The sequence below is a fragment of the Dermacentor andersoni genome, chromosome 1 (assembly GCF_023375885.2).
Source record: "Dermacentor andersoni chromosome 1, qqDerAnde1_hic_scaffold, whole genome shotgun sequence".
NCBI classification, from domain to species: Eukaryota; Metazoa; Arthropoda; class Arachnida; order Ixodida; family Ixodidae; genus Dermacentor; species Dermacentor andersoni.
This window is the reverse complement of record NC_092814.1, coordinates 271,002,550-271,024,885: the sequence shown is the minus strand read 5'-3', so window position 1 is coordinate 271,024,885 and position 22,336 is coordinate 271,002,550. Positions and strand designations below refer to the sequence as shown.

Here is a 22,336-nt window from a genome sequence, read left to right as displayed (position 1 = left end):
ATCAGAGCGCCTACTTGCTCCTATGTAACAGGGTCGATACCGGCTGAGGCCAAATGAAGTTTTACGAAAACTTAATTTTCGTTTTGTCACTCCTAACCACTTTGACGCAGAATAGACTGTCATGATCACAAAACTGCAATTCTCTAAAACAGGACAAAGGAAAAAGAAAGGTAACACGGGAAAATATGGAAAAGCATATCATCGCTAACTTCGAATGCAGTAGTTTTGCGCTTTGACCAATGGGAAAGGATTAAAAAAACATAAGATGATGGATAATGGCCGCTTATCGTAAAAAGAAAAGACCTATAAGCAGCCATTAATTCTTGTGCAATTCGGCGCATGTCCCTGCATCCAAGCTTTTCTTTCTCTTTCTCTCTGATACGTTCGTCATGAATTATGCATTTTAACGTTAATGAAGAGTTGAACCTTTCAAATTAAAGCAGCTATCGACACATGCGTGTTGCCTGAAAAGTGTTTCAATTTCGAAGGAAAATTTTATTTCGTTTCGAACACAGTCGAGTCGTAAGCCGTGCGTCAGCAGCAGACACGATGCGTAACGAGAGTTTTCTATCACTGAGCGTCGGCGTGGTGGCCAGTCTTCCTGCTTTAATCACTGGAGCACGCCATATATTTCTTGTCGTTCGAGGAGAAAGTCACCAAGAATGTCCTGATCTGCATTGGCGTCAGGTACACGTAGTATTCCGGGCCATATACAGGCGTTGATCTCTTGTGGTCACCTGCGAGCAAATGTGTATAACAAAATGGATGAATCGCGCGATCATATCGTCGTTTCTTTTCTTGTTTTTTTTTTTCAGCTTGAACCAAAAAGGGTGAATATGCTTAATAACTTCGCAAATAAGGTTATACACTAGGTAAGCCTGAAAATAATTTTAGGTTTATTTTACGTTTATCTTAAAGAGATCCTTAAGTGTGTATAGATGCATAGATTGGCAGCCTTCTTACTGCGCAATTCTGGCGGTGAAAGTTTAATTAGCTCGCTATGAATGTGCAGTTGTAACGCATGTTTTTATAACGCATTTATAACGCGCGCCCGTTCGTCCGTATGCGTATGTGTGCGCGCGCGTGTGCATGCGTGCGTGCGTGAGTGTTTAATAAAGCGAGCTGTGCGTCACCTTTCAGGTGCCTGAGATAACGAAACGAAGAGCGTCTTTGCATGCACGTGTTGCAAAGCACATGCAACCCAACTCGCTTCGACATGCAGCCTCAAAATAATGTCGAAGAATGTTTCTGTAAAACAGTTTAAGACTTACAGCGGCGAGTGCACTGGTGCGCGACGGCCCTCTAATAGGCACTAGCGGGAAATAACGGGAAAGCCCACTTTTCAGTGGCAGGGTGCGATCTGAGACCATTAGACCAGGTGTTGACTGGCATGCACGCTTCAATTGCATGTGATACCACGTGGCCGCTACCTCTGCATATCAGCGATGACACTTCCTGCATGGAACCGCATTTCGAACGGTTCCTATTAAATAAATATATTTCAAACAAATATGAAGTAAGGCTTCATACCGTGATTGTCGACGGCTACGCAGTCAGGCAAAAAAAAAATAGAAGAGAAATAGGGAAATGCAACAAAAATTTAATGTTATTAAGGCTCCTTGGTCGTCACCCAAACAGCTTCAGTGGTAATGGGCCTACAGCCTACTTGTACCAACGATAGCGACTTTTGCGTGTTTTCAGCCATATCTCTGACGAAGCATCTTTGTGCTTTCTATATCAACGCGTTCCAAGCTGCAATACTTCGCGAATACACAAGCTGCTTATTTATGAGAAATGAGGACTCTGCGACGCACACTTTGAAGAAGGGCGCTTAGGCAGCAAGGGCTTAGGGAAAAAAAAGCAGACTAGTTCGTTGGCTCTCCGCTTCTTTGCTATATGCTTTTTAGCACAATAATTTCGGTAAACACTCTTGCAAAACTTTCTCCCAGGTATTATACCCTCCCCGCAACAAAACTGCACTTGAATTAAAATTAAATTATGGGGTTTTACGTGCCAAAACCACTTTCTGATTATGAGGCACGCCGTAGTGGAGGACTCCGGAGATTTCGACCACCTGGGGTTCTTTGACGTGCACCTAAATCAAAGTACACGGGTGTTTTCACATTTCGCCCCCCACCGAAATGCGGCAGCCGTGGCCGGGATTCGATCTCGCGACCTCGTGCTCAGCAGCCCAACACCATAGCCACTGAGCAACCACTGCAGGTTCCGCTTGAATTAAATTATTTACGAATGAGTAGTACAAACACATGAGAAACATAGCACTAAATAAAGAAGAGGACGAAGAAAGGCAGTTAGCATACACATCTTATTGAAGAAATCTTGGCAAAGCTGCAGGACTGGTAACTGTCTAACTTTCATATTAGCAGCCTTTAAATAACAAGCAGACGACGCGTCCACCTGGTCGTCAGCGAATAATGACGTAAATTCCAGCACGCCACCTGTGAAGATTTCAGCACGCCGCGGGCGCCGCCCGATTTCGGAGATAATGCCGAGGAGCTGCACTGGTTTGAACGCTCTGGGCCATGCACCACTTCCGGCGAGCGGTAATGGCGGCGCTTGATCGTTTTTTTTTTGTTTTTTTTTAAAGTTTTGCCAGGGAAAACATCTGCTTTTGCGAGATTTTCAGAATTCGTATATTTCGCGTAAAGTTTTGTACGCAGGCCTGCTCAACATGTACACAATGTGAGCCTTTTACGTGGTCCAAAATTTCGTCGCAGTTGACCTTTAACCTCGTATATCGAGTAAACCTGCACCTGTAGACTTTCATACAACCGTATCATGCCGACGGACTCGCGCGCACACACGTCACCCGCTGGGGACGGCCATGTCTCATTGACTGCACCGAAATTGGTGGCGCCGCCGCCGCCTCCCGTCATAGTGACGCCAAGTTCTTCACCTTGCTCAGACAGTATTTAGTACCGTGTCCCTTACGTGCTGTTGAACAAGGACACGTGAGCGCAAGCAATACACGCCGTGGAAACATACATGTAACACACCTGACATGTAGCGCTTAGTTTTGTGGCTCAACTTGGGCTGGAATTGGAGACGCACGGTCTCCTCTTTCGTTTTCGTGGCGGCCAAGTTCATCTCTTCCATACTTGCTATCGTCCGCACAAAAACAGCCTGAAATAAAGACCAAAAACGCAAGTAAGCTTCTACTCCTGCGTGCTCTGACACACACACACACACACACGCACATATCTATATATATATATATATATATATATATATATATATATATATATATATATATATATATATATCATCAGCCTAGTTACGCCCACTGCAGGGCAAAGGCCTCTCCCATACTTCTCCAGCTACCCCGGTCATGTACTAATTGTGGCCATTTTGTCCCTGCAAACGTCTTAATGTCATCCGCCCACCTAACTTTCTGCCGCCCCCTACTACACTTCCCTTCCCTTGGAATCCAGTCCGTAACCCTTAATGACCATCGATTATCTTCCCTCCTCATTACATGTCCGGCCCATGCCCATTTCTTTTTTCTTGATTTCAACTAAGATGTCATTTACCCGCGTTTGTTCCCTCACCCAATCTGCTCTTTTCTTATCCCTTAACGTTACACATATCATTCTTCTTTCCATAGCTCGTTGCGTCGTCCTCAATTTCAGCAGAACCCTTTTCGTAAGCCTCCAGGTTTCTGCCCCGTAGGTGAGTACTGGTAAGACACAGCTGTTATACACTTTCCTCTTGAGGGATAGTGGCAACCTGCTGTTCATGATTTGAGAATGCCTGCCAAACGCACCCCAGCCCATTCTTACTCTTCTGGTTATTTCAGCCTCATGATCCGGGTCCGTGGTCACTACCTGCCCTAAGTAGATGTATTCCCTTACCACTTCCAGTGCCTCGCTACCTATCGTAAACTGCTGTTCTCTTCCGAGACTGTTAAACATTGCTTTAGTTTTCTGTAGATTAATTTTCAAACCCACCCTTCTGCTTTGCCTGAGCATGCATTGAGCATGCATTGCAATTGGTCTCCTGAGTTACTAAGCAAGGCAATATCATCAGCGAAACGCAAGTTGCTAAGGTATTCTCCATCAACTTTTATCCCCAATTCTTCCCACTCCAGGTCTCTGAATACCTCCTGTAAACATGCTGTGAATAGCATTGGAGATATCGTATCTCCCTGTCTGACGCCTTTCTTTATTGGGATTTTGTTGCTTTCTTTGTGGAGGATTACGGTGGCTGTGGAGCCGCTATAGATATCCTTCAGTATTTTTACATACGGCTCATCTACACCCTGATTCCGTAGTGCCTTCATGACTGCTGAGGTTTCGACTGAATCAAATGCTTTTTCGTAATCAATGAAGGCTATATATAAGGGTTGGTTATATTCCGCACATTTCTCTATCACCTGATTGATAGTGTGAATATGGTCTATTGTTGAGTAGCCTTTACGGAATCCTGCCTGGTCCTTTGGTTGAAAGAAGTCTAACGTATTCCTGATTCTATTTGCGATTACCTTAGTAAATACTTCGTAGGCAACTGACAGTAAGCTGATCGGTCTGTAATTTTTCAAGTCTTTGGCGTCCCCTTTCTTATGGATTAGGATTATGTTAGCGTTCTTCCAAGATTCCGGTACGTTTGAGGTCATGAGGCATTGTGTATATAGGGCGGCCAATCTTTCTAGGACAGTGTTCCCACCATCCTTCAACAAATCTGCTGTTACCTGATCCTCCCCAGCTGCCTTCCCCCTTTGCATAGCTCCCAAGGCGTTCTTTACCTCTTCCGGTGTTACTTGTGGGATTTCAAGTTCCTCTAGCCTATTCTCTCTCACCTTATCGTCGTGGGTGTTACTGGTACTGTATAAATCTCTATAAAACTCTTCAGCCACTTGAACTATCTCATCCATATTAGTAACGATATTGCCGGCTTTGTCTCTTAACGCACACATCTGATTCTTGCCTATTCCTAGTTTCTTCTTCACTGCTTTTAGGCTTCCTCCGTTCCTCAGAGCCTGTTCAATTCTATCCATATTATAGTTCCTTATGTCCGCTGTCTTACGCTTGTTGATTAACTTAGAAAGTTCTGCCAGCTCTATTCTAGCTGTAGGGTTAGAGGTTTTCATACATTGGCGTTTCTTGATCAGATCTTTCGTCTCCTGCGATAGCTTACTGGTTTCCTGTTTAACGGCGTTACCACCGACTTCTATTGCGCACTCCTTAATGATGCCCATAAGATTATCGTTCATTGCTTCAACACTATGGTCCTTTTCCTGAGTTAAAGCCGAATACCTGTTCTGTAGCTTGATCCGGAATTCCTCTAGTTTCCCTCTTAGTGCGAACTCATTGATTGGCTTCTTATGTACCAGTTTCTTCCGTTCCCTCCTCAAGTCAAGGCTAATTCGAGTTCTTACCATCCTATGGTCACTGCAGCGCACCTTGCCGAGCACGTCTACATCTTGTATGATGCCAGGGTTCGCGCAGAGTATGAAGTCGATTTCATTTCTAGTCTCACCATTCGGGCTCCTCCACGTCCACTTTCGGCTAACCCGCTTGCAGAAAAAGGTATTCATTATCCGCATATTATTCTGTTCTGCAAACTCTACTAATAACTCTCCTCTGCTATTTCTAGAGCCTATGCCATATTCCCCCACTGACTTGTCTCCGGCCTGCTTCTTGCCTACCCTGGCATTGAAATCGCCCATAAGTATACTGTATTTTGTTTTGACTTTACCCATCGCCGATTCCACGTCTTCATAGAAGCTTTCGACTTCCTGGTCATCATGACTAGATGTAGGGGTGTAGACCTGTACAACCTTCATTTTGTACCTCTTATTAAGTTTCACAACAAGACATGCCACCCTCTCGTTAATGCTATAGAATTCCTGTATGTTGCCAGCTATGTTCTTATTAATCAGGAATCCGACTCCTAGTTCTCGTCTCTCTGCTAAGCCCCGGTAGCACAGGACGTGCCCGCTTTTTAGCACTGTATATGCTTCTTTTGGCCTCCTAACTTCACTGAGCCCTATTATATCCCATTTACTGCCCTCTAATTCCTCCAATAGCACTGCTAGACTCGCCTCACTAGATAACGTTCTAGCGGTAAACGTTGCCAGGTTCATATTCCAATGGCGGCCTATATATATATATATATATATATATATATATATATATGTATACCTTCGCAGCGGCGCCCGTACTCCCGCATGCATAACGCTAGACCATCGGATACGGGCTCGCTATCACCACGCTGCCGCCATTCGCAAAGCGTACACGCTCTCTCGACTATACGAAAGAAGTGATCAGAAGCTCTCACCTGTAGGCTAAAATTGGCCGGCTTAGAGAGGTTTTCTGCGCGGTCCTTATACTCAAAGAAGTGTTCCAGTCGCAGCAGCACCTCGTCGTCCTTGTTCCAATGCTCGAGGGTCAGTAGGTGCACGTTGGGGGGCAGTGACTTCGCAAGAGCCGAGCACTGCGTACAAGCGTTTGCGCGTTGATGAGATGTTATGATGAAACTTTTGGCTGTATAGAAGGAGCGCAAATCCACGAAGCATAGGGTACAGGAATCACTTCTAAATGTTCTGTTACAATATAGCCCGGGTAACGCCACCGAGAAATGTCATGAGAATCAAAAGGAGCGTGATCTTCTGTCTTTTACTTCCGCCCGCACATAATTAGATGAACTCGAAATGGTGCATGTAAAGTACATGGCGCGCGCCGTAGTCCGCAGACATAGAAAACGTCGAGCACTGTAGTAGCAGAGGGAAGCGCCAAGAAATAAGCGTTTTAACTCTCTCGGAATGCCTTGCCTGAGCCATTTCAGTGTTGTGAATGTTATAATATATAACTTCAGCGGTTCGCATACCTCCTTTCCTACGCCACTCTATATGGTGACCGTCTTTCTTTAGTGTTACTCGACGCAGTAAGGGAACTCGCTGCGTAAGTTAACACTGCGTATTGACCCGAACCGAGAGCGTATTTAATGCGTCCGTATGCATAGCGTTAGCTTGATGAGTGATCTCCTTTACCAAAGCTGCAGCAACTAACTGAACAAGATGTTCTATATAGTGTTGACTCTGACCCTTGCGGTTGCCGCTAACTTGTGGCATCATGAGCGCTTAAAATTTCCTGAAGGCGAGGACGCGAGCTTTTGTTCTCACCCAGAGCGTTCAAACGCTAATGACGCAATACGAGGACCGCACTATGCGGCTTGGACCAACCTTTGTTAACAAGTGCGCCTTAAAGTTTGAATAAAAGGGTAGTTACAGTTTTCTCATCGAAACACCAGAAGGCATAAATCACCTAAATGCCGTTTCATTTGCTGCGTGCGGCGCAACAGAATCTGAACCGATCGAAAAAGAACAGAAAAGAACTGGCGGGCTGCAGTTATTCTTTGATTCCCGTAACTCAATCACTTCGAACAACAATTATTGGTATTATCTCATGGCTTTTTTATTTTCCCGGTACGCTTCGTTTCAAGCTGCTGCTGCAGCTGCCTGGCAGTTTTGAAGAGCACGCGTCCGCTCCCGGGCTGCTTCCCTTTGGGCTTCTGTCTTTTCAGCATGAGCCAGTCGCGTATTACGCGATTTCGGGTTTCGTTTCCGGTCCAATGGCAAGCGTCTTCTTTGCTTCCGCAGTACCGCACTGCTGGCGATAACCGACGCGAAGGTTTTCTTTTATACTCGCCTCTAGCTTCACACACGCCGTGCCGAAGCCCGTGCCCGCTTACTGCGCATCCTTCGGTAGAGCTCGGGTAATCTACTAAGCCGGGGATGGACACCTTTATACCATTTCGTAGCTTATAACGATTGATCGCAGTAGCAGACGGTCCTGGATTAGTGGTTAGAGGTCGGTAAGTCGGAAGATTCATGAAAGGGATACATTTTCGCACACCCGACTGTATGCACGAAGCAACAAAGGAAACTCATACGGGCTTCTCAGAGAGAACGCATCTCAGTAGCAAGATAGACAAGCAGCCTAGTTGGTTGACATTCATCTTCAGAGCTTTTTAAAGCCCAACGAAAAGTCTAAAGACAGAAGAACGACGGATAATGCACGAAGAAAAAAACTGCTACAACTACGAGGCTTCCCTTCTATGAAACCCACACGGGTTTACTTTGTAACTTCCTGCTACTGTCGGGTGAATGACATTTCTTTTCCTTTCAGAACTTTTTTTTATTAGAATGCTTGTGAACGGACAGGAACGTTGAGCCCATCCCCTAGGTTCGAACTGCTATTCGGATTAACGATAATGATAACTAAAGACTATACACTGACCCTGTGCTGATTATTCTTTTTAAAAAATCTCATCCATAGGCACTATGATTTAGAGCAGTGTGCGCCGTCTAAAATTCATAGTTTCGCCATCCACATTATCATCAGCAGCAGCAGAATATTCTAGGCCCACTGCAGGCCGAAGCCCTCTTCTAGTGATCTCTAATTACCCTGTGCCTGCAATTACGCCTATGGCTGTAAATTTACTAATAGCAGGAGTAGCGCATGAGCAAACGCATGACCGCTTTGGTCGTGCGGAATGGTGGAATTCTAAGAAAAGATAATCTATAACAACTGAATTCAACTGTATATCGGAAATTTTCAAACTCGACGTACGCGACGTGTGATATAAGTGAAATCCGAAATCACGTAATACACGATGATAGCGTTGTCATGCCAGCCAATGCACACGCCGTCAATAGCCTGTGCTCAGTGTTCACTTCCGTATTGATTAAAAATAACCGTAATGTGACATTTCTCTGGAAATCTTACGCTGCAAGTATACGTATGTTGGTTGTAGGGGCAGTTAAAACGAAGTGTCTACGTAAAGAATGCTCCGAAACAAAAAAGGCCACTTATTTTTCTGCAAGGACGAAAACCTCTCGCGCGGAAAAGTGTTCCGGAGGCCACCTGTTGTAGGAAAACGTCGGTGCATTGCTACCATGCTTAACACTCGAAAAAGAAAAAAAAAACTGCGTTGCTTTACAGTGTGAAAAAGACTCACATCGTAGCGGCATTCGAATGCGCGGCGCTAGTTACCGTAGCGTACCCGAGGTAGCCCTGCCCTCAACAGCCTCGGACTTGCACTTACGTTGGTTCTGCACTCGGATGTGTAGGCTGCGCTGTCGACGGGTGCAAAGTAGAGAGTAGGGGCGGCGTACGTCGCCATGGCCAGCGGCCGGTGGACTTGCGCCGCTTGGGTCATGGGGCACAGGGAGACCCGGTGGGTTCCGCGCACCACCAGGCCCCGGCCGTTGTAGTACGACTCGTTGAGGGCCTCGTCGACGCCAAATGCGTCGTCGTACAGCAGCCGCCGGTGAACCTGCAGGCATGCGCCATGGAACACTGTGAGGCAACGTATTGTTACACGGCCGACGCGTCGTCGCCTGTTTCGGTTCGCTCTGGCCAAATCAAATTTCGTTCGTACTCACAAAACGTTTATTGCGTAAAAGCGTTTCCCTATTTGGAGCGCGTTCGGGCCCCAGTCAATCGAGGTAGTGATGGGCGAGATAATCATCACGATCGCCAAGCTAAGGGTCAATCGCGGACAGTGCTTACGTAACAGAAGTGCTGTGAGTACGGGCCCTGAGGCGGCTTGCAGGAACATTTAATAGCGAAAATATTAACGAATTTAAGAACGGTTTCTTAAATGCGCCCTAGAGAACTCCTAGCCTGCACTAAAACGCGCTCTTAAATTGGTTACTATTTTAGTTATTAAATGTTCGTGCAAGCCGCCCCCGGTCTTCTTGGCTCTCGACAGGCTCGATTCACAGTACCTCTGCCAACATGGGGGAGCCAAGCGAACGAATAAATGCAGTCTACATGCAAAACGTGATGCTGAAGGGCTTCAGCTGTTTCTACGGTTCAAGTGGTTCAGCCACCTAATGAGAACGCCAGTGCGCATACACGGAACGTGCAGCCCGGAGTAGTATTCTACGTCACCAAAAACTCTGGGGCCCAAGTTACAAAGAACGTCGTTCATAAGTCCGCATTGTCACTAACTGGCCGCCTTCACTAATTCTAACCTAAGAACTTTGTGTGTGTTTTTTTTTTTGTTTTTTTTTTTTTTTGCGGATACGGGTCCTGTTCCTGGCCAAAGTGGCCAGGCGGAATGCGGAGCGTATAGTTCCATGCAACGTTCGCATACAGACTAACTATGCTGCGCTAGGAACGTTGAGTTAAGCACAAACATATTTTTTTTTTTGCGCTTAACTTGCTTAGTGCATGCGTAGGGCTTAATGTACGCAGCGATCTAATGAGGTCGTAATGAGGTCGTTTTATACGAGGGCATCAGCTGTCGCTGAAAGCCCTCATATAAAAGATTCCTTAATCCCTCTAGACCGGAGAGAAGCAACAATAGGGGCGTGCGAATAGTAATTTTTGAGGTCGAATCCAATACGAATTGAATAGTGCCGGAAGAGAATCGAATCGAATGTCGAAAACTTTTCGAATAGTTTTCGAATACGTTTTTGTCATTCATTACATTGCACGTCCTGAAACTTCCCTTATTAAAAATATAAGTGGATAGATAGAATAAACTTTAATGTCCAACGGAAAAGGTGATCTACCCACCCCCCGACACACAGGTCAGGGGGCGAGTGCCGCCGCCTCAGATGCAGGCTGGGAGGTCTTGGGTCCCAACAGCCTCTTCAGCCAGTTGGACGAGCCGGAGCTGGAGCTCAGAGTCCGAGCTGCGCAGCAGGGTCTCCCAGGTGTCTCTACTACCTATTTTGTGCGTTCCCCCGGGAGAGTACGGACATTCCCATATTATGTGGTCGAGGGTCTCTCTCGCCCCACAAAGATTACATTTATCGCTCCCGGCCTCGGGGAACATGTGTGTTCGCCATAACCGGGTGCGGATATGTATAAGTTTGTAGTCGTCTCCACGCGACTGCTTGTCTGTTGTTTAATTTTGGGTCTGGCGGGGATACCAGTCTACGAGCCAATCTATAATCTGCGTGATCTCCCCATATTTTAGCATGCGCTCTCCGCTCCCTCGGTCATCGAGGGGCCCCGTAGCGGCTCGGCGGCAGAGATCTCGAGCCAGCTCGTGGGCCGCCTCGTTGCCGGGGACGGCTTCGTGCGCCGGAGTCCAAATTATTTGAATTTTTCTATCTAGCTTTCTCTGGCCTAGGATTCTGGCCGCTAAGGGCGAGATCCTTCCCTTGCTAAAATTTTGTATGGCAGTTTTGCTGTCACTGATCACAAATTTCGCGTCCGTTCCAGCGCAAGCTAATGCGATCGCAATTTCTTCGGCAACTTCTATGTTGCGCCCGCGCAGAGTGACAGCGGTCACGGGAATACCCCAGCCGCTGACGGCCGTTGCCACCGTAAAACTTTAGCTACCTCCCGCATCGTCTACACAGGCCACGTCATGTTCCGAGATATTACCGAATCTAATTTTTAATGCTTCGGCTCGTTTATGCCTCCTGTCTTTGCTATGTTCCGGGCGCATGTTTTTTGGCAGGGGGGGGGGATAATCAGATTTTTTCTAACTTCCCTATCTACTTCCACCTTTTGGGTGGGGCCTCTGTCCGGATTTATTCCAACTTTGGCCAATACGGCTCTTCCTGTCCTCGTGGTGCTAAGTCTCTCAATTTGAGAGGTTCGCACCGCTTCCGCCAGTTCTAGTGCAGCATTATGGCCGTGGGGATGAAATTTTTCGTACCTTTGCTCCAATTTTATGTTTCAGCACAGTTGACGTCTCTAAAATATTCGAAGACTATGCAGAAAGACTCGTGTTCACGAATAGTGAAGATTCGATTCGAAGACCGAATCGGGTAGGACAATATTATATTCGTTATTCGAAAGTTTCGAATACTGGCCCACCTCTAGGCGGCAGTCATTCCTCGATTAGGACGGTGAGACCCTTCCCATAGCATGACCTGTACACATCTAGCTAAAGAGCGTTTCTTCATTACGAGAAAAGCCGGGAAAAAAACACCTTACAAATAAAACCTTCCGACGTTGCATAGCGCTCTTAGTGTTCTTGACAGGACGCATTGCGTCCTTACGAGTTGTACATGAAGCCACGTTCCAAGCAATTAGTTTGCTTTAAAATAATTAATATCTCTAGAAACCCTTTATGTTCTGTTAGTCCCATACCTTTCCTGCATTTTTTGTAGGGAAATGGCACACAGTTCACAACGAATCGATATCACTTATCTCTTAAATTAGTAAAAACAAACGTAATTACTGTATTGCATACGAGGACGTTTCAATAAGCTTAACGTATAACGAAGTGTGAGTAAGCAAACATGTCGCAGGAAAGCTATTTAATCACTGCGCGCTACGCAAACAGAAGCATATCTTCCTCATCGAGTTTGAGTACATGCTTTGCTATCGACCTCGGAAAATTTATTTTGTCTGTACTTCTCCAGAAAAAAAAATTAGACACTGCCATAAACGAAGAAAACGCACTAAGCGCCTTCATTGATCGTCTGTCTGCAGCAAGTCGCTTCAAAATCAATGTTCAACAAAAGCACACTCAGTGTACATTACAAAAATAAAATGTAGCGTAAATAGCAAGTTTGTAACAATTAAGGCCAAGAAAATTGCATTTCTGTCGGAAACTCGCCCATTTATCTCACATAAGCGTGACAGCATTCTACAAACGTGTCCACCGTGCTGACCACGTGATAGATCTTCGCGATAAAAACACGCAGGATCGGCTCTTCATAGATAATCCAAAATTAAGCGCGACAGCTCATTCTATTGCTTAAATGTGCAGCTTTACCGAGGGTTTCGAAACCTTCGCGCAATGAGAAGCAAAAGTCCTGACGCTTCGACGTCGTCGCTATATGCGTTTCTGCCGCTGACGGGAGTCGCATATCGACAACTAAGGAGACGAGAATAAGGCTAACAATGCCGATTGATAATTTTCCGCTAAGTTTCCAGCAAGCAAAGCCCTCGAGCAAGAAAAAAGAAAGAATCCTGTGCTTCAGACGCTCGTTTGCAGACATTAATAAGGCGGCGATAAAGCTTCTATAGAATTTCCTAAACCCATTACGAAACGCGGCGCCTTATTCACATTGACACGTATTCATTTTTTTAAGGGTGGGCGCTTGCTATTCAACAATTTAGTCAGGCAAGGAATGCGAAGAACCAGAGCAGGCCTTTGAATATACTAAATATACAAGGGCTTAAAGAGATGTCACATACGATTCTTGTAACAACTTGCGGTGGCCACCGGCGTATAGTGTGTAACACTCGACGACGCGGCTATTTTACAAGCACCAACACAGTCACGAAGATGCACCAGTTGGGATGTTGCCAGACTCGTTAACGTAACGCCACTGCAATTTGCCTTCAACCATGAGCAAATATTCATACGATTTTGTTTGCCAAATTGGGGGCTCGTTATTGTACGGGTGCTGTTGCTGTTTCACAAGTCTGGCATGCTAGGTGGAAAAATCAAATTGGACAACCTACGTCACCACTTCGTGCGTTTAAAAGAAACAATGAATCTTCTCCTCATATATGCACTATATATATATATATATATATAGTCATATCATAAGAAGCCAACAAACACTGACACCAAGGACAACATAGGGGAAATTACTTGTGCTTAATAAATGAAACAAAGAAACGATGAATAAATGGAAATTAAAGTGGATGAAAAAACCAACTTGGCGCAGGTGGGAACCGAACCCACAACCTTCGCATTTCGCGTGCGATGCTCTACCAATTGAGCTACCGCGCCGCTGTTTCCCCATCCACTTTCTTGGGTATTTATGTGCCCTAGTAGAACCCTGGGAGTGTTAGTCAGCGCCACCACTCACAGACCTTGGCGGCGGACGTAGAAGGCCCTTTTTGCCGCAGGCGTCACGAGAACGTGATCTTTTTTGGTTAAGGCAACTGGTCAATAAACCCACATATGCTACCTGAAGGCATCAATGTAGCCGGATTCGAGACCCTTGTTAAGTAATAAACGAGAAGAAAGGGGGTTAACCGAGGGGCCCGATTTTTATTAGTCATATCATAAGAAGCCAACAAACACTGACACCAAGGACAACATAGGGGAAATTACTTGCGCTTAATAAATGAAATAATGAAAGGATAAATTAATGGAAATTAAAATGGATGAAAAAACAACTTGCCGCAGGTGGGAACCGAACCCACAACCTTCGCATTTCGCGGTTCGGTATATATATATATATATATATATATATATATATATATATATATATATATATAACGTCCCTTAGCTGAACATCGGGCTGTGAAACACGTCGTAGCGGCTGGGCCCGGATTAATTAGGACAATCCAGGTGTCCTTTAACGTGCAGAAAAAGTGCCGTACACGAGCGTTCTCGTACTCCGCGCACATCAGAATGCGGCCGTCGCTGCCGGGAGTCGAACTCGCAACCTCGTGCTCAGTGGTATAACTCGATATAACCACTGAGCCACCGCAAGATTCATTCTGGTAGAAAAGAAAGGAATATCCTCGAAGCTGAGTTGGGTTCTCAAGCTGTCGCATTAAACTAAATAGAGCAATATGTTTCGAGCAGAAGCACGCAGCCGGACCAGTCGACATGAATTACCACTGAACGGCCGTGCAAGAGTGGACGAAGAAGCGTATATGCAAGAACTAAAGGAGAGAAATGAGTGGACACAGCATGGTGTCTTTTTTTTTTTTATCGTCCTTGTATGTACTCATCTGCATGAGCACAGTGGTGCACCCCTGCTACCCCCTCTGTTGCGTTTGAAAAAAAAAAAAAGAAAAGTCTGCGCTTACCATCAGTTCTACTGAGCCGTTGCGCAGACTGCTGCCTCCCTGAGAGCGATCGGTGAGCACGGTGAATTGAAGGTGCCTATTGGTGTCCTGGAAAAAAAAACGGAAAAACGACACGCAAAACCAAATTGCTGTGAGTTAGTTAGAACGAACAATAAAGATAAACCAACACAGGGTCGATTGATGTGTAAGCATGTTGAAAGCACGACGAGTCATCGCTTGCGTATGAAATCCATGTAGGCTTGCAACGGCGATAATTTCAAAAGCCATTCTAAACAACGAAAAGTTTAGTGGATTCACTATGCGCACACAGCGGGGAACAAAAGTAAACAGAGGTAATGCACTATGAGCGTCGGGATAAATTCAGTGAATTTCTAATTGCGCCCCCATTGGTAACGTCTATTCTGTCGGAATCTACAATAGAATTCCGCAGCATAGTACAATGCGCGTGGCGCAACGTAATTGAAATCGTGATTCTGCTTCATCCCGTTAATGCTCACACTGCCATACAACACTTCTGGAGCCAAATTCACACAAAGCTTTGCTTTCTCAAGTACGTTTCTGCCGTTCGCCGGCCGCATCGGGATTTAATGGCATTTTCTCTTACAAACAACACTAGCGTAAAAAGTATTTTGTGAATGAGGGCCTTGTTCTCCCCCGCGTGTGTTTCAGTCGGTCATGATTCGTCAACAAATTTGCAATATGGTGCAAGAAATCAGGGCCCGCGCATTCACGAAAAGGGTTTTCAGCTAGACTTGTTCGTAAGGGCAGTAGCCAGCCAGCCGCGATATTGAAGACATTATGAGCCAAAGTCGCTAGCCAATGGCAAACGACACTTACGAACGAAAATCTTTGTCAATTCTGCCCCTGTTCAGTGAAAATAAAAGAGGTCATTTAACGGTATTATTGAACAAGAGAATTCCCTAGTTCAGAGCATGGACAAAATCACGTCGGCATAGCATTTAAAAAGAATTAAAATAAGGAAAGAAATATTAATAAATAGAATGTTATAGCCTGACTGCGTGCGACCGTTGGGCTGAGTATATAATATAGCGTGTACATTGCCTGTGCTGCACCAAGTCCGATACAACTCTCTTGCTCTAAGTCTCTCTTTAAGTTTCTCTAACTCTTTATCTCTAACTCTCTCTTTTTCTCTTTTTCTCTTTTTTCTCTTTTTCTAAGAACAACGGGAAATTCGCAGGGGCAGTCAGCAGTTTATATTATTTGAAACGTGTTGCAAAGCCCTTGCAGGTTAGACCACATGATTGCGGTGACTTACAAAGTCGCATGACAACGAACGAACGGTGTTCCCTATACAAGCAGCGCTGAGGAAGCCGTTCGCTGAACCAGGCAGAAGTACCTAACTGCGAGCAAGGCGTTTCCGCCGTCGTATACTCTCGAGAAACGAAATATGCGCTCCTCGTCAAAGCCAGCCACTACTGCTTATCGCGCGTGCAAGGACCTGCGCGCGCGAGAGAGATAAACGGGATGGGTTAACCGTATAAGACTGGTTTCCTACCCTGTACTGAGGGAAAGGGTAAGGGGAAATGAAAGATGGAAAGAACAGCGTAGAGAAAAAGCAAAGAAACGAAAAACACAACAAAAAGAATAGGGAAGGTTGTGAATGTCCATGAGAACTACAGTCTATGCAATAGGCCACTCGAACGTAAAAAATGAGCTCGCGTAAAGAACAGTTGCTCAAGGAGATGATGACGAACCATCTGTCTGCCTGGATATTCAGCGTCCCGACAGCTCGGAGGAGTGTACCACTCCCCCACGAAAGTTTGAGAAACTGCGGTTGCCGCTTGGGGTGCAGCACATCACGAACGTGCTGCAGACCAGGAGGCCTGGACTAGGGCCTTAGTAGCTATGGGAATTTTAAACGTCGTTTCTCTCTCCCTCTCTCTATGGATATAACTTTGAGCTGCCTAAATCTAAAAAGCGCACAACCGCTGATAGCCAGTTCTCTCTCACATCACTGTAGAGGACAGACGCCGCTACGGAAGTGGCATGTGCATGTTTCAGCCATTTCACTCAACTTAAACTGGCAGAAGCTCGATGTGTACATGTTCAAGGTGCGTCACGTGTCTCAACCATGGCGATCAGCCGGTTTCGATTGTTGTTTTTCTTATATGTATTTTTCGTTAGCATCCTATAAATAATGTTCCCGTTGGATACCAGTGTATCTGGCGAAAACTCTAGTTTTTCTTCCTCACATGTGGGTGATTGCAACTTTTTCATGCTGTGACTATTTTTTTGGTGGGGGGAGGGGGGGGGGGGTAATGAGTGCTGACATCTGTTTATGTAAAAGTGATTTCAGTAAATACGAATTCATGCTGTTTGTTGTCCACTGTTGAACATAATCTAATTACCAGGTCTTTCTCTATGTTTTGAGAGAGAAAGCAGCTTACTTCTCTAGCTATAATTTCAATTTAGTTAAGCGTACTTATGAGACAAACTTTGTCAAATTACTTTTAGAGCTGGAAAACGCATATCGGTGTGAAAAACTCAATTTTATGTTTTCAAGAATAAAAAAAACGTCGTTTCAGCCGACAGTACGCACGTATGTGATAGAATTGAGAATCTACAGTGCTATGAACATGTTATGAACTTCCAATACCGTTCACGAGTGACCAATCTAGTGTATGTTATCGTGCATTTTTGCCATGTTGTATATAATTGTCATAAACGGTATTCCTTTGCTCTGTTAACAGTAACAAGTGTTCGTGTGCCTTCAGATATTGCTTTGTATTCCTAGTGCCTTCAATATTGTGTAACACGGTAATCTCTTTATAGCACTGTTCCTGTTGGAAATTTGTACTTTTTATACCTTTACTGTTTAATATGCCCCCCTTACTTTATGCCCTGCCATATGGCCTGTAAGGTTCTTTTGAATAAATAAATAAATAAATGTGTATTATTTGTTGCATGTCTGAACTCTGAAAATACAAGAGCAATTCCAGCAAAAATAGCACTTAAACGTCGCGGACACAGACACGTAGGCATAGATCAACATCTGTCTTTCTATCAGTGCCCGCGTCGCTTATAGTAGCAGATGAACTAACCCAAAGGTAAATTCTCATTAAAACAATTCCCCGTGCCTCTCACAAACTGGTTCGGCTCAAAATGATCATTCGTCTTTACCTTTGCACTGTAGAACACCCTTACACCCTTATTCACGCACCTTCAAGGGTGTAAATTATTTTACAGTGTAGGCCGTGCCATGTACATGAGGACATCAGCACGAGCCTATTTTGTTGCGCTTTCAATATTTACCTACGAGCTTACCCTTATGAAAATCCTGCTGTTGACAGGGTAATAGTTCCCGGCCACTGGCTCTCTGATTTTAACCTTCCACGACGGCCTGTAATTTAGGCTGAAAGTGAAGAACGGGAATTGTTAGCTCATCCACGAGGGTTCTCATCAAACCTGAACTGACAAAAAATGGGGAACTTGCTTTTCTTTCCTACTCAATTAAGTCCCTGAGATTCAGAACCCGTATTCACAAAAGAGATCTGACGCTAGCATGTTTAGTAAGAGAAAATTCCAGCCAATCCAGAGCGTATGATACAACAGCCGCGTAAATCGAATGCTGCGCATAAATACTGAACTTTCGAAAACGAAATATTACATATTAGTTTATTGGAATTTTATTCGCACTTGATCCGAGGATTTAGATATTCAGTCTTTCTTTTTTTTTCATATTGCTATTTTTTATCGAATACACGAGAGTGCTGAAATTGACGGACCTTGCATGAGTACAGACGGAAGTAAATGGCAGCTACCTAGACAGGTCACATTCAGTGCAGACAGCATAAGTTAATTCAAATTCAGCAAGAAATATTTATTGCCATGTGTGCTACCGTTGTTCAGAGCCAAATATAATCTACTTTGACTCGAAACATATGCACTGCTCACAGAGGTGCTATGCTGAGCGAGCAAGTTGAGCAATGGCCGAATTCACAGACGTTCGTTTGTAAGTGCTCTTTGCCATCGAACAGCCATCTTCGTTAATGATACGTCCAGCATCAGGATTGCTCAGAATTTTCTCTTACGAGCAATTCTAGCGTAAGAGGCGTTTGTGAATAGGGCTCAGTTTTGATTATCACCCGCAGACAGGTACCTATAACAACTATGCCTCGTTGCTAAGTTGTTTCCAGATTGATAGCCTCGATCTCGAACGTTATACACAGTGTTTTGTAATTCTGCAAATTTTCTCAGTAACAATAACGCCAATTTTTAACCGCACATGAAAAGAGTAATACTCTCCTGCAACAAGTCACGTGCCGTCCTTTAGCCCCTTACTGCTAAAATCGTTTTTGACGAATTGTGACAATCATTGCGTTATTGTGGTTCACAAGCTTTCACTCTCGAACTTCCAGTATACATTACATGCGTCACGAGAGTCAAAAGCACGTGCTACCTCAAACATCATTTAAAAATAATAATAGCGACAATAACAACGTGCTTGGGCTTTAATTTTGCGCATTACTGGGGATTTATTGTTTCCGCGCAATTCAGAGTTGTTCGATCATAGTTGACTGTGGCGTAGTTGAGCGTTGAGACCCCAAATATTCGCGAGTGAACGGAGCTGTTCTAACTGTCCTCACGGCTCTCAGCCATTTCACGAAAGATGTCTATCTGTTGTAAGCCCACGAGAACGAGAACCAATTGCAAGTTGTGCAAGTGTCACCACACCAAATGACTCTGTAGTGTATTAGGCCGCGAACCACGCTCAACATAAGAGCTATGGCCACACCTTGAAGTGCTCGTTTCTTTGAATTTGCGTCGGTATATTGCTAATATATGGTTCGTTTTCTTTGAGCCCGTATAGTATACCGGCAAGCAATATCTTTTAATAGGTTTGCGCGCTCTAGCTTGGCCCTTTGTCAAACTTAGCCAATTTTCTCTATTATGAGCTACTTAATTATTCATATAATTTTAACCTTTCATTCCTGGGCGGAACTTTATTTTCTGGAAGATGACAGATTACACGAAAGGACCATGCAGTAAATTAAGAAAAACGGAGAACCATAACTGCATGGTTTTTCTACAACAAGTAGAGAAGCATGTCGCAACTGCACTTGTCTATTACCTCTCTCGACGCCTCACATGAAGGTAGAGGTTAAAAAACGAGGGGAAGTAGGAGCAGGGGGGGGGGGGGTAGAAACATGTTACGGATGCTCACCTTCGTTGAAGAATTTCTCTTCCATTTGCATCTGTGTAAAACACGCCGTAATTCTTAAGATCGGTGTCGAACCGCGTGATGATTTCTTTTCCATTGTTATCGCTTTAGAGAAGGAGAGAACAAGTACGGTCACAAGATAGAAAAACGTGAAAAAAATGACACAAGAACAAAGAGAACAGCATTCTGCATTTAATGTTTCGCAAAACAAGTCGCTGACCAATGTCAAAAACAGACATTGGCATTTAGGGAGTTGTAGCAATCCTGAAACGTCAGACTGCGGTCATCAAATTGGTCAGTGACCTGTTTTATTAATGACGATTTTGCCTAACCAGAGGGTATCCGTGGGGTCCTCAAATGCATTTAATACTTAGTAAGTCACCGTTCTGTGTCGAACGTTTCATATCACTAGGAGATCAGGATGGCGATTTAAGTCATCCTAATTCTACCAGAAGATAGCGATAGGCCTGCAGTTTTCATCGAAGCAGAACCTGAACAATCACCTCCGGTGTTTTGAGCAATCTCTTTGGCAGAACAATCTTTCTAGCTTTGATCAAAGTAGGAATCCGATCGCTGGCAGTGCAACATGGTCATCGGTTCTCAAATGGCGGTCAGCGGTACCCGATGATTGCCTCAGAGATTTCTACCTAGTCGATTCTATGGATCTGCCATTCAAGGACCTCCAAAATAGAAAGTGAGACAAGTGGCGTGACTTTTCCGACAGCCTGCCTCAGCAAGCTTGTGCTTTTCACACTAATCCTTATAAATTGAAGTCACCACAAATGACGCTAGAAGATATACAGGAATCAGAAGGTGCATACCTTCGGTGTTACAATAAAGCGTGCATTGCACAGTTCGTTTATACGGGGTGATAATTTTTAAGTTTTCTTTTCTTTTAAGTTTCTTTCTTTAATTGTTATCCCTGAGCTGGTTTACTTCAAGAGGCAGACATTACTAGCACGAGAAGTTGAAACATATATTCAACTAACTAATAAAGAGCACTACTTAAATCCTTAAATAATTATTTTACAGCACATATTGCATTGTGCGAAATGTGGTTGGTGAGTTTGCCCAGTTTGTCCAGTTGTCCAGACTCCAGTTTTGAGATATTTCCCACACTGTCGGACGAAATATATACATGGGCGTTCCAGATACTTTTGTGCTTCAATGCATAAAAGAGCGTTTTGTTGAAAAAGTTAATAGAACAACAGTGCATTTTTACGGCGAGTTTGATGGCGCATATCTCCAAACTGGTGTCATTTTGGAAATTCATTCCAAGTGGATATGCCTTGCAAACTCACCGGCTACAATTCGCGAATTGCAATATGTGCCGTAAACTAATTAATTCACAAGCTAAATGGTGATTTTTTTAATGAGTAGAACACGTGGTTCGAATTCTCCTGCAAGTAACGTCCGCTTCTCTGAACAACCAAGCTCAAGGATTAGAATTGTGTTTTCTGCAACAGGCGATATTTTTTTTAATTCCAGGAAACTTAAAAATGATCATCCCGCATACCATAAGCAATCTTGGCAAAGCTGCATGCAGAGCTGATCATTGCTAATTTTCTTATTACCCGCATTTAATTTGCACTTAAACAGACGACGCATGCGCCTATAGTGGTTAGCAGGCATGACGAAAATCCCAGCGCGCCTCGGACGTCGCCTAATATCGGACGTCATGTCGAGGAACCGCGCTGGGTCGCAACATTCCCGGTTCTGCGTCATTTCCGGCGAGCGTTACTGGAGCGGTTCTTCGTTTACTATTACTATAGCTTTTTTTTTTTTTAATTTTCGGCAACGAGAACATAAGTTTTTGCGGGCTATTCTTGACGCATCCGCTGGTATTTCAGGCGTAAATTATTGCACGGAGGCTGCTCTGTCTCCACGCTTATCAGAAATTAGGTATTTTACACCGTCCGAAATTTCATTGCAGTTCGCCTTTAAAATGGCCCCGTGCAAAAACAAACATTATATACTTTACGACCAGCCGCTTAAAGCAACGAGACTTCCGTAAGCGCACGGCATAGCAGCAAAAAAAAAATACTATAGACAAATAAAAGAAGAGGATCAACCAGTAATAGCGGGCCGTTAGTAGCGGTAGTGATAAGCTTGCCGCAGTAGTACTCGCACACTACATGATAATCTCGTGTCTATTGAAGGATGCTCTTATGCAGCTCGCGTATTTTAGCTTTTCCATTTGCCGTACCACTTCTACACATGTGGAGGCTTGTTCTTCCGTCGTTCGACTTGGAAACCTACCGCACATAGCCATTGTTTTAAAACGCCGGCTGTTCATTTCACGCATTTGACTTAATTGTTTCCGTGAAAAGCCTCGCCGACGACTGTCAATCTGCTTGTAAGTCTTGTTTCGGCCACATTACTGTGTTAAATATCCCGCGGGCAAACATAAAGCACAAGCAGGATTTTGATTATTGGCACG

At 44.5% G+C, this 22,336-nt stretch overlaps 1 protein-coding gene across 3 annotated transcripts in view; it reads right to left on the bottom strand.

The window, feature by feature from the left end:
• Nucleotides 1–474: 474 nt before the first annotated feature.
• LOC126548136 (lysosomal alpha-mannosidase-like) overlaps nt 475–22,336 on the bottom strand; it is a 70,570-nt gene continuing 48,708 nt past the window's right edge. For all 3 annotated transcript variants that reach the window (XM_055063145.1, XM_050196250.3, XM_050196249.3), the window contains 7 exons: nt 19,900–20,001; nt 18,000–18,087; nt 14,715–14,801; nt 9,067–9,297; nt 6,298–6,453; nt 3,018–3,144; nt 475–737 (listed from right to left, as the gene is read on the bottom strand). In XM_055063145.1, coding sequence (XP_054919120.1) covers nt 607–737; nt 3,018–3,144; nt 6,298–6,453; nt 9,067–9,297; nt 14,715–14,801; nt 18,000–18,087; nt 19,900–20,001 — 922 coding nt within the window. In that variant the 3' untranslated portion in view covers nt 475–606. The remainder of the gene's footprint in view (nt 738–3,017; nt 3,145–6,297; nt 6,454–9,066; nt 9,298–14,714; nt 14,802–17,999; nt 18,088–19,899; nt 20,002–22,336) is intronic.